Here is a 13,661-nt window from a genome sequence, read left to right on the forward strand (position 1 = left end):
AATAAAGGATAACGTATAATAACACGTTAACAATATATAGTCTGTTATATCCAGTGCCAACGAAGCTTTTTGTTTAAAACCAGAGCTCTTCAGGCGGGCTAAGATACGACAGACAGAATCATAATAATATTAATTAACAGGGTGGTTTACAACTGTTACGTCATGAACTGGATAATGCTGAAATGTAATTTGTCATCACACACCATGATTAGTTTCAGGTAAACACAAAGCTCCACAATGGGCTATCTGTGCTCTGTCCACCACGGGTATCGAAACCCGGTTTCTAGCATTGTAAACCACGTCGCTGTGCCATTAGGGGACTATTGTAAATATGCTTAACACTATATTGTTAATTTATTTTAACACTATATATTATTAATTGTTCTGTTCGTGAATTAACTTCTTCGTTATTCGTAACTGTGGAACAAGCAAGCTATAGTCATCTTGCTAAAGTAGACATAACAAATATTCTTCTCGAAAACATTAGGAGATAGAACATATCTCGTCTTTGAAGTCCTTGTTTTGAGGAATCTCTTTAAGGCGCGAACTTTGACTGAATATTTCAAGAGTAGTGAAAGAAACAATATATTCTTGAACGAAGAATGGTTTGTTATTATCGAATTTCGCCAAAGCTATTCTATAGTTTTCTGCGATAGACGTCCCTCATTTAGAAATAATATAAGTTAACACCACCTACTTATGGCGGGATTCGAACCCGCGAACCTCATATTGCATGTCGAGTGCCCCGACCACTAAGCCTAAAGAGGAATTTTGTACATTTATTGATGCAAAGAAAATATACATACGAAGGAATTTGCTTTGGAAAGTGACAACTTCAACAGACAAACTGCTGAAGTGCCACCAATACTCAATCAAAGCTGTGATTAGGATCAAAGATGGCTGTTTGTTTATTAAAATATTAGAACGAAAATAATTAGATTATGGTTGCAATTATTTATTCTTTCTTTCTGTTATAATAAATAACTTCCTCCTTTCCCTCGATGGTCCAGAGACAAGTTTAAACACTAAAATTTGGAGCTCAATCCTCAAAGTAGGAACACTGCAGATAAGCCACTGAACAACTTTGTGCTTAGAGACAAACAACAGTGCAAATAGGCCACTGAACAACTTTGTGCTTAGAGACAAACAACAGAGCAGATAGGCCACTGAACAACTTTGTGCTTAGAGACAAACAACAGTGCAGATTGGCCACTGAACAACTTTGTGCTTAGAGACAAATAACAGTGCAGATTGGCCACTGAACAACTTTGTGCTTAGAGACAAACAACAGTGCAGATAGGCCACTGAACAACTTTGTGCTTAGAAGCAAACAGTGCAGATAGGCCACTGAACAACTTTGTGCTTAGAGACAAATAACAGTGCAGATAGGCCACTGAACAACTTTGTGCTTAGAGACAAACAACAGTGCAGATAGGCCACTGAACAACTTTGTGCTTAGAGACAAATAACAGTGCAGATAGGCCACTGAACAACTTTGTGCTTAGAGACAAATAACAGTGCAGATAGGCCACTGAACAACTTTGTGCTTAGAGACAAATAACAGTGCAGATAGGCCATTGAACAACTTTGTGCTCAGAAACAAACAGTGTAGATAGGCCACTGAACAACAAATAGTGCAGACAGACTACTGGACAATTTTATGCTTAAGGATAAACGAATGAACAAATAGAAACAAATCATTTTGATTATAAGTGTTTTCGCGTAGTCTACAAAAATGCGTCTTTCAAACTTTCGAATAATAAATTAACATCGTAAAAATATTTCGTGCATGTAAAGCTCTGAATTACAGGCAGTTAAAAGTCAGTAACTAATAATTCCCTTTTATAAACAAAGTGAAATATAGCTAGTTACAAGTATCTTGTGCCTACCGGTGCCAGAGACGTCCATATATAAATGTACTCTTGTGACAGCGTAAAAAACGGCTTTCTGATCCACTCCTCAGCGCAGTTAGGGTGACAATGTCTCCATCACAGATTACCCACGTGCACACCACGTTCCAAATGAAGTCGGCTGTTTTTGTTCTTTTGTCAGACACGATTTGTTAGAGGTTCATTAATTTTTGAGGCAAATCAGTGTCCACGGACGTGATTGGAATTTTGAGTTCGAGCACTTACAATGTGGCACTCTTAAATGTACTGTTTCTACCTTAATTTTTCTTTGTTCTGAAATATGTTCACCAGTAATGACCGAAGTAATAAAAAACGTCGTATTTTCGACACAAAGAAGCTCTGTAAACGAGGGAGAAATTATAGCTGTGTCGCAACGCTTATTAGAAGTATTTGAGACAGCAATGGCCCATGTAATGGAAGGGGTTGTTCAGAATATCAAGTTAAACTTCCCATGAAAGTGACTTCGGAAAATATTATAGAATAACTTAATTATCTGGTTAATTAATGCTTGAATTATTATTGTTAACCCTATTGAGAATCCTGGTGGAGAGGTCGTCAACACTGCTCGTGCGTACGTGCAGTACTGAAGATATATATGTGTGTGTGTGTGTGTGTGTGTGTGTGGTGCTTGTCATCATTTCTAAAAAAATCCTCAAACTTTCCCTCACTAAGAACCTGGTCATCTACCTGACTCGTAATCTGAGAGTCGCGGGCTCGAATCCCCGTTGCACCATACATGCTCGCCCTTTCAGCCGTGGGGGCGTTATAATGTGACGATCAATCCCACTATTCGTTGGCAATAATCTGAGAGTCGCGGATCGAATCCCCGTCACACCAAACATGATCGCCCTTTCAGCCGTGGGGGCGTTATAATGTGACGGTCAATCCCACTATTCGTTGGTAAAAGAGTAGTCCAAGAGTTGGCGGTGGGTTGTGATGACTAGCTGCCTTCCCTCTAGTCTTACGCTGCTAAATTACGAACGGGTAGCGCGAATAGCCCTTGTGTAGCGGCATACGACAGAGAAAGAAAAAAACCGTCGCTGACCATATTTGCCCTTCAAGCCGTGAGGTAGTTCTAACGTAACGGTAAATCCCACTCTTCGTTGGTAAATGCGTAGGCTAAGTTTTAGTGATAGGCACTATTCTCTGGCCTAGTCCACCACTTTCAAATTAGATAACGTTTGAACAGCTTTACTCAAACCTGAACCAACCAGTCAAATTTAAGTTAGCTCCACCTGGCGAACTAACCAGTTAAGCCCTAAAACTTCTATTGGTAAGTCACTTTTGTAAGTACTAAATTTACTTCCATTTTACACTTGTACATTCTCTCTCTCTCTCACTCGCGCACACACACACAAAACAAGTTCAAAATAAAAAGAATTTCATACTCTAGGATTTATAATTTTAACCTGTTCAGTGCCGTACACGAGATAACTCGTCCAAGCCGATCGGTAACACAGTGCCACGGACGAGTTAATTCGTTCTCAATAATACCTAACTTCAACGCTAGATGTCAGCACCATGCATGCATTTGACCTACTTACAAATTGTTTCACTTTCGATCCAAAATGGCGTCAAGAAAAATGTTACAAAATGAAGAAGCATTAGAGTTGTATTGTAGCAGTTGAAATACTTGGCAGTCAACAGGTTAATTTATTTCAGGATATTTTGTATAACGGATATACTTTTATTTTCGTTTCATCGATTTCTATAAATACGTAATTAAGAACTAATGGAAGATGAACCGAGCTACATGTGTATAAATCAGGAATAGAAATGTAACTTCTAAGTTAATGAGGCAGCCATATACAACAAACTGACAAAAAACCTAAGTCTATATGGTAATGAATACATTTTAAGCTGTAATCCTACAATATATAATGAGGATATTTAGGTTAATCCTGAGTCATTGTAATACACGTAAACAATGTTAAATTATATTCCTTAGCATCGAAATTACTGTTTTTTGTTTTTTGTTTGTGTAATTTGTTTTTGTTTGTTTTGAATTTCGCTCAAAGCTACTTAGAGACTATCTGCGCTAGCCGTCCCTAATTTTGTAGTGTAAGGCTAGAGGGAAAGCAGCTATTCATCACCACCCACCGCCAACTCTTGGGCTACTCTTTTACCAACGAATAGTGGGATTGACCGTCACATTATAACGCCCCCACGGCTGAAAGGGCGATCATGTTTGGTGCGACGGGAATTCGAATTCGCAACCCTCATATTACGAGTCGAACAACTTAATCCACCTGGCCAGGCCGAGGCCTGACTAGTTTTAACGATAAGATTACAACAGTGGTGTAGAAGGGAAATATTTGTACCGGATCACAAAGTAAATCCTAAAATATCCCTGAATCACACGCGCACATGTACGCTGCATCTCACACTTTAGGCCCGGCATGGCCAGGTCGTTAGGGACGCTTGACTCGCATTTTGAGAAGCGAGGTTTTGACTCCCCGTCACCCCAAACATTCTTCCCCATTCAGTCGTGGAAAGTTAGAATGTTCAGTCAATGCAATCATCGTTGGTAAAAGGGTAGCCGAAGACTTGGTGGTGAGTGCCTTCCCTCTAACATTCCACTGCTAAAGTAGGAAAGGCTAGTCCTTGTATATCCTTGCGCAAAATTTGAAACAAACAAATTTTAAAAAATATATATATGTAAAATCGGCTGGTATGGGTTGAGAATTTTTTTTTTTATGTAGAAGAGTGAACAACGTTTCGACCTTCTTCGGTCATCGTCAGGTTCACAAAGAAAGAAAGAGGTAACTGACTGATAGCTGACCACATGTTTGAAGGGGGTTGTGTAATTGAGTGTAGGAATGTAGAGGGCGTGCTTAGATGTTTGATAGTATTTATTAATATAGGTATAAAGGTGTTCCTTTGTATTGGTTTATTTTGGGCTTGAGGCGTTGTATAAGTAAGGCTTCTTTGATTTTGCGTTTGTTTGTTTATTTAGTATTTGGGTGTTTTCTATGATTATGTTGTGTTTATTAGACTTGCAGTGTTCGAAAACGTGTGAAGGTGACTTTTTATGTTCTTTGAATCTGGTTTCTATTTTTCTACTTGTTTCTCCAATATAGAAGTCGTGGCAGTTAGCACATTGTATTTTATAAATAATGTTGGTGTGGTGTTTGTCAGTGTAGTTTTTACATAGTATAGACCTAAGTTTTGAGCCTGATTTTTGAAAAATGTTTTCCACGGTTTGTGGAGGGAACTTATTGATGTTGATGAAGTATTGTTTTATTTTGTCTAATTCATCGTTAATCACGGATTATTATTACTATTATTATTATTGCAAACAAATTTCAGACTTTTTAAAACAATAGTTACCAGCCACTTATCAGTTAAAGTCTAGACAACAAGCTAGCATACCTGAGTAATAAAAATGCAATTAATATTTTATCTGTAATTTGTACAACATCTCTACGTCATTATATAGTTCCTGTTACACCGTAGAGAAATATTAATATACTCAAACTTCTGTTTTGTTTGCTTCCTTACTAAGCCTAAAAACAGCGTCTAACTATATTAAACGAATCGTGAATATACAGCTCAGCTACTTTTCTGAGCTTCGTTGTTGACTGGGGATCCTTTGAACTTCTAATTTTTTATTATGGTTTACTGTTTCTTTATACTTTTATTTTGACTGCTATGCATTATAAGCTCGGATTTTATTTAGAGCTAACCTATATTTCCTAAGCCAGCTAAACCTCGTGAGTTGTTATTGGGATTACGGCCGAAAATATTGTTAGCAGTTACGATACTGAACTGACGAAGCAGTTCATTATAATTTTTTATAAGTAGGACCCTAAAAAACGTATGTTTAATGAGGCATATTGACTAACTTTTATTTTCAGACTAAGTACACAGATTGCTCTGACCGGAGGTTAGTACTGTTTAATCTGAAACAGGAATGGTCTGCTAACAGGGTGTAAACTGTGATTTTAACACCATATGTTTGTTTACTAAATAGGTGAAACGTCAGTGACATGTCTCAGCTTGTTTCCGGTCAAGGTTAGAATTCCAAACCTCTGAGCTGGAAACGATAGAGAATAAATTAGTTTGTGAATAGAGTAAGCAAATTGTTGTTTGTGTTCTATGGCCTTTCAAAGTGGGTTTTTCTCGGGGTACTCCCGTTTTCCTCCCACAGCTAATTTACCGGGTATTAGGAATTACAGATCCCTATCCTCGTGTTGTGTTTTGTTTTTATAGAGTCAATATTTAACCTCTCGCAAAACACCAACGGACCTTCGCCACTAGTTGACTTCATAATCTCGTTAACTTTAAATTTTGTGGGTGTAGCTATTAATCCACAAGTCCAGCTAAATCTAACTTCGCGTCTAGGGCCACGAATTTATTTTTATTTTATTTGTTTTACGTCCATTAGGTCTTGATTTGTAAATCGGTTGTCCCTTCGTAGGGTAGCCTAGGAGATTTAGAAGGAATCGTGGTGAATATGCTTGGCTCACACGTGTGTCCAGTCATTCATACTTCCTATTGTCTCATACGTAGTTTTATGATTTCATGTACGTTATGTATGGCTATATAATTTCGATGTGGCATCATTTTGCGTGTGCATGAATGTGTAAGTGTGACTCCAATAGCCTGCTGTTGATATGTTTCACAACACTGAACGGCCCTGGCCTGGCCAGGTGGGTTAAGGCGTTCGACTCGTAACCTGAGGGTCGCGGGTTCAAATCCCGGTCGCACGAAACATGCTCGCCCTTTTCACCCGTGGGGGTGACGGTCAATCTCATTATTCGTTGGTAAAAGTCGGCGGTGGGTGGTTTGTGATGACTAGCTGCCTTTCCTCTAGTCTTATACCGCTAAATTAGAGACGGCTAGCACAGATAGCCCTGGTGTAGCTTAGTGCGAAATTAAAAACAAACAAACACACAACACTGAAGTGACATTATTCTGAGCATGTGAACGTGTAAGTGGGATTTGTTTTATTAGGTAAGATGGTGTTAGCTCATTGGGGTCTTTTAGCAGAAATATGTTTGTACACCCCACCCCCTCTAAGAAGTACTTACGATAATATTTCCACAAACCAAAAATACACAAACACAACGCGCATTAGCTCTTTACAAATGTTGTTTCTACTTGGACACAATTTATCCAATATCTTTCTCAAGTCGCGCATTTAGCGTTTGCACTGCACTCAGCAACCAATCAGTGCTCTCGCATGCTTGCCTTCTGCAATTTTGAAACGTCCGATCTTTATTGAATGATGTGTTATGGATCGCTTTCACTCAAAACGACTTTTCGTTTTTTTCAACGGAGAGCAATGCTAAAAGAAGAATGAGTCAAGTTCTGGCGAGAGAAAAAATAGTTCCCTCGAACCTCTCTAGTGCTGACACAACGTTCATGGACGCATAATCAATTACTTGCCAAAGATGTATGAACACTTTCGTTAATTCCAGAGTTAAAGAATTTGAGCTTTTATACCAAAGGATTGATTTTCATGTTCCTGATAACAGGTGAATTAACATGCTGCATTGTTGTGTAGAGTGAATATTCGTGTTGTTAGGTATAATGTTCAGTTTATCTGTTTTCATAATGCACCAGTAAAAGCTCAAAATATATACCAACATAAAAGTTATCAGGTCTTAACTTTATATTAAATGTCTTCCTTCCTCCTTAGTAAATACTCCGATCGATACTCAAAATATAAACCAATGTAAATCTCAGTTAGGCCTTAACCTTATGTTCAGTTTGTTTGTTTTCATAATGCTCCAACAGGTGGTCAGACTATAAACTCGCACGCTTGACAGTTGTTTACCTTAATCGAAACTCTGTAAGACTTCTGCACAAGCCTTTTACCAATTAGAAGTGCGATACTGAAACCAGCTGGTGGATGTTACGTCTTATCTAGGATAACGCAATAGCTATTTGACAAAGTGAAGAACTGGTGATACACGTTTTAGTCTGGTTGCTGATGGGTCGGATATTAATTTAATGTTCAAGCGTCAAATTCTTTATCACCCACTGGCTACGAGCATCGCTTTAGAAAACATTGTCTTTATCGATGCCGGTTAGTTCTTGTTTATCCGTAAGATGGCGCAATTAACAATGATTTGAATTTCGCGCAAAGCTACACGAGGGCTGTCTGCGCTAACCATTCCTAATTTAACGGTGTAAGAATAGAGGGAAGGCAGCTAGTCATCACCACCCACCGCCAACTCTTGGGCTATTCTTTAACCGGGCCAATTAGCTATAAATCACTATAAGAGGTGTTTTCTAGGCCTGTTTAACATTATTTTACTTTTATAATATTCCATTTCGCGTCGAGAAGTCAACAGACAAGTCAAGACTCACAGAAGAAATTACTGACCTTTTTGTTTTGTTATTCCACTGTGTCTGTGTGTAAACAGTATGACTCTGACCCCCTGTGTCTGTGTGTAAACAGTATGACTCTGACCCCCTGTGTCTGTGTGTAAACAGTATGACTCTGACCCCGTGTGTCTGTGTGTAAACAGTATGACTCTGAAATGTTTCACCTGTTTTTTATCAAGCAATTAGTGCCCTCAGAGAACCAGTTATTCAAGCCAGGTGGTTAGAGCGTTCGACTCACAATCTGAGAGTCGAGGATTCGAAACCCCGTTACACCAATCATGCTCGCCCTTTCAGCTGTGGGGACGTTATAATGTGATAGTCAATACAACTATTCGTTGGTAAAAGAGTAGCCCAAGAGTTGGCGGTAGGTGGTGATAAATAGCTGCCCTCCCTATAGTCTTACACTGCTAAATTGGAGAGAGGTAGTGCATATAGCCCTCGTGTAGTCCTGTGCGAACATTCAAAACAAACCAATTATTTAATTTGTATTAAATGTAGTTCAAAAGTGAAGGTAGCAAACCTGGATTTTGAAAAGAAAAAAACAACTGAGAATTCTAGCGCTAATTTAGGCAGAAATATCATTTTGTCCGCCTCCCCTAAGTAACAAGTAACATAGCGGTATGTATGCAGGCTTACACTGCTAGAAACCGGGTTCCGATACCGGTGGTAGGTAGAACACAGACAGCCCGTTGTGTAGTTTTGTGTTTAATTACAAACAAACAGATAATTTTGAGGGTTAAACATTTTGTTGCTGTACCTATTTCTTCAAAAGTTAAGAACATTGAATGTGTTTCTAGTTTTACGTGTGTTCACCGACTATGTGCGTGTTTGGATAAGCTGTTTTTCTCTAACTTATAAGATTGTAATGTAGATAGACACGATATTACCAAACGTTTGGAGTGCTGGAGTCAAAGACAACGTGATTTAACTGACACGCTTAATATGCTCAGAGATGTATGTACCCGCTGTTCGCCGGTGGTGACATCTTTAAACAAAATAAACTAGTTTCTGTTCTTTGTGATTTTTGTTTGTTTGTTCTCATATCCTTCCCTCGTGAATTGCATGATGACATCACACGTATTTGTTTTTAAACTTTATTTGTAAACTGTAAGTCTAATGGCACGTAATGATTGTGCGTAGTGTCTGAACTAGCACACGCTGTTCGTGCTTTTGTGCGTCATCTATTTCACGTGGGCCCGGCATGGCCAAGCGTGTTAAGGCGTGCGACTCCTAATTTAAGGGTCGCGGGTTCGAATCCCGCTCGCGCCAAACATCCTCGCCATTCCAGCCGTGGAGGGCGTTATAAAGTTACGCTCAATCCCACTATTCGTTGTAAAAGAGTAGCCCAACAGTTGGCAATGGGTGGTGATGACTAGCTGCCTTCCCTCTAGTCTCACACTGCTAAATTAGGGACGGCTAGTGCAGATAGTCCTCGAGTAGCTTTGCGCGAAATTCAAAAACAAACAAACAAACAAACTATTGCACGTGGCTCAAGACGAGGGCGTGGTCTAGCTAATACTCAGTTTCGTAGTTAAGGGGGTGAGGGAATGAGGCTGGTTAACTAAATTACTGTTTGACCAGAAGGGAACGTGAAAGAATAAACAGACTGTGGGGGTAAGAAACTGTGGGGAAGTCAGAGAAGGAAGGGGGCAACAGTCCTCGCAGCTACATTGACTTGTTTTTTTAAAACATTGTATCCATATTTCACTCAGAAATGAAGCGAAGAATGACAGCACCGAGTTACTCCGTTACTTCGATGTTCACGTGCTGTTTTGGTACAAAACTTTCCCTCTTCCTACCCCTTACTTCCCCCTCGTTGATGCTTTAATGATGAAACTAACAGCCATACATGAAACTTACGTACGTGTGGTCAGAAAGTTGCGTCAACCATTCTTTTCTCTCCCATGACGATTGTGAATAGAAGCTGATTCATCATCGTATTTTAATTTAAAAAACGAATATTTTACAGATCACAGTTAACCTGACGTGGAAACTTGTATCAAAAGTTTTATTTCTGGAAGCTCGTATGTTTTTGTTTTGTTATATTAACTTGTAACAGCAATTTTTTGTCATAATCGTCATTGAATCGTCTTACCAGTGTGAGAAGACTTAAACGTCTCTGGTTTCCGGTGAAACAGCGTTAAGCCTATGGATTTACGTCTTTAAAATCGGAGGTTTGAATCCCCTCGACGAATACAGCAGATAGCCCTTGTGTGTGTTTGCTATAACAAAACACACACAATAGTCTGCACGTATTTTAAATGACGTCATATCCTATATCCCTCACTCCCCAGTAAGTCTGTGGGTTTGCCCACGTGGGCATAGCACAGGTAGTAAGCACATTGTATAGCTTTGCGTTTATAATGACAGACCTTCTACCTGAGGGTTTCAGCCCGAAAAATTGGAGCTTTGTTAAAATATAAGAATGAAAACTTGGAGAGATGAAACTGCCATGCTCTTTTTAAAACCTGGAGTAAAAAACTTGGAGAGACGAAACTGCCATGCTCTTTTTAAAACCTGAATTAAAAACTTGGAGAGACGAAACTGCCATGCTCCTTTCAAAACATGACGCAGAAAACTTGGAGAGTCGAAAGCACTACGATCTTTTTAAAACACAGCCGATGTAAGAGTAGGATACAGCCTAATTTATTATTTCTTTCACTTCCTTTCTGTTATAAAATACCACGAGTGAAAAAAAAAACATCTTAAGCCTACAGTGAAGGATAAACTCGTAAACAGTTAATATGTTAATTTATTCTGTAGCATAAAAATTTAATGTGATGGAATTATAAAAACTATAGATGTCGCTAAAGGGCTAATTTACTTTTTGTCGCTTGCAAATAATCACGTAATGTTCTTGTTTTATATATTTTTGTTCATCAGAGCATGTAGCCAAAAGATTATCTTATCGTACAGATGGAAAGTGTTGGCTATATTCTTCCAGTTGTTTTTATAAATTATTAATGCAATAAATCTCGTTTTGTTGAAAGTGCACATGTTCGCATTTCATGAAACCAGAAACTAGTTCTGGTTTGTGTTTTAATAGGAACGTGAAGCAAACAGATAAAATACAAGCTGTATGATGTTTGTATTATTTCCAGGGTTCGATTCCCTGCGGCGCTAGTAGCCAATTTTGTGGCGTTATGTTGAAAACAACAACAGTAGTTTACGTTTTTGTAGCTGTGTGAAAAATCCTCATGTGATTGTGTAGGTGCAGTGACATAGCTAAGAAATGCAGGACATGGTCAATAAATAAGTTTTATTAATTACTATTTTAATTATTATCGACTATTATTCGTGTAATATTTATCATAGATTCTTAAATGTTTCTTTTCAGTGGAACCCGGTACTTTCGTTCGTACAAGCCACCTCGCAAGGCCCAGGTTAAAGAAACACATCACCCTAATCAAACTTCAACCGTGAAAGTTATCACACCAGATGGCGTCACTTTAGTAGAAAAGGTTGACCGCTGTGCCACATCAGGAGAAGACATTCACTTACCGCCACCACCGGAAATTCCCCCTCGGCGGGTCAATAAAGCGCCGTCTCCATCTAACCAGCGACCTTCTAGACCCCCACCACCCCGACCCCCACAGGAAGGAGGTAGTGCAACAGAGCATGATATAGAAGACGTGGAGTTGAGGCGTTTCCATGAGGGCCGAACAACATCTACAAATGACCAGAATCAAAAAACCTCCGTTACAGAAGAGGGCGCTTCAGCATGTTCCAGTCCAGATCTACCCCCACCCCCAGCGACGACCGATACAGAAGTACATCTCACCGACGAACCTTTTCCTCCACCCCCTGATCCACAAGAAGTGGATCTGTGCACCACTAGACAGTCATCTCAAACCTCAGTGTAAGTATTGTAAACGCTAGCTGTTTATTTCCTTAGAAGTCTCCTAGTGAAACAATGATATGTCTGCGGACATAACAACGCTAGAAAACGTACTTTCGATACCCGTGGCGGGCAGAGCACAGATAGTCCATTTTACAGCTCTGGACTTAATTAGAAACAAATGCAAGAAAATACAAAAGCTCTTCAGAAATCGTTGCTGCTTCTGTTGGAATCAGAGAAACAGCTGTTTATATAAGAGACTTCCCACTCCGTGTATGTTTAATATTAATGGCATATTACACATAGTGTATTATTACCATCGTTCACATATTACACATAGTGTATTATTACCATCGTTCACATATTACACATAGTGTATTATTATATTCACGGGTGTTTAGTTTTCTTTTGTTTATATTTCCACCGATCCCAAGACTTACATCCTAATCACAAATTAGGCTAACATCTAAAACACTGTCCGCTTCTTCAGACTTCCCTGGGTATAATGCTTCCCCCTGGGGAAAGAGCAGGTGTTATTTGTAATTGGAAGGACTATTTGTCTCAAACGTTTTATCAAGATGGATTAGTAACCCAAATCTGAGTCTCGTCAAAAAAATATTTTAACCAACAGGCTCTATATTCACTCATTTAGTATTTGTTTTTTTCAAATTTTTACTGGAGGGAGCCTACTCTTGCGAGAGGGGCAAATGCCCCCTTCCATGGCGCCGCCACTGCTGTGAAGCGTGGTGAAATTTTGTTTTTAAACTTAATGGCTGCACTAAAACACTGGACAAGCGTGTTAAGACGTGCGACTCGTAATCTGAGGGTCGCGGGTTCGCATCCCAGTCGTGCCAAACATGCTTGCCCTCCCAGCCGTCGGGGCGTTATAATGTTCGGTCAATCCCACTATTCGTTGGTAAAAGAGTAGCCCAAGAGTTGGCGGTGGGTGGTGATGACTAGCTACCTTCCCTTTAGTCTTACACTACTAAATTAGGGACGGCTAGCACAGATAGCCCTCGAGTAGCTTTGTGCGAAATTCAAAAACAAACAAGCACTAAAACATTTTGCCCTTAAAACTTAACGTATGACGTATTGAACACTTTACAAACTGGGTAATCGGTTTGCATGAATAAGGCCTTAAATCAGGTTTCATTTTGTAACTAGGGCGGCGAATAGCACAGATTCTACCAATCAACACTTGTCGTTGTTGTTTCTATAGCAACGTCTGCTCCCCTGTAAGTCTGCAGACCTAAGACGCTAAAAATCGAGGTTTCGAGACCCGTCAAGAGCAGAGCACAGAAAGCTCATTGCGTGGCTTTGCGCCTAACAACAATCAAATAACGATGCAACCTCTCAACTCATTTAAAAAACAAAACAAAAAAAACATAAGATATTAAAAGTTGAGTTTGTTTCCAAGAGTTGTGATCGTAAATATAAAACGATTAGCAGTTGTTTGCAGTTAAGCACTAAGTTACACAATGAGTTATGCGAGTACGATTAGAACTTCATGTGATTTAATATTCACAGAGTTAGAAAAATCAAATCATGTGCTTAAATTTATCTTTAGAATAAACATC

The 13,661-nt window shown here is 39.2% G+C and overlaps 1 protein-coding gene across 4 annotated transcripts in view; it reads left to right on the forward strand.

The window, feature by feature from the left end:
* LOC143228781 (uncharacterized) overlaps positions 1 to 13,661 on the forward strand; it is a 234,203-nt gene that overhangs the window by 199,317 nt on the left and 21,225 nt on the right. For all 4 annotated transcript variants that reach the window (XM_076460135.1, XM_076460134.1, XM_076460136.1 and 1 more), the window contains one exon: positions 11,584 to 12,105. In XM_076460135.1, the coding sequence (XP_076316250.1) occupies positions 11,584 to 12,105 (522 nt within the window). The remainder of the gene's footprint in view (positions 1 to 11,583; positions 12,106 to 13,661) is intronic.

Source organism: Tachypleus tridentatus, chromosome 10 (genome assembly GCF_004210375.1).
Source record: "Tachypleus tridentatus isolate NWPU-2018 chromosome 10, ASM421037v1, whole genome shotgun sequence".
In the NCBI taxonomy this organism is placed as follows: Eukaryota; Metazoa; Arthropoda; class Merostomata; order Xiphosura; family Limulidae; genus Tachypleus; species Tachypleus tridentatus.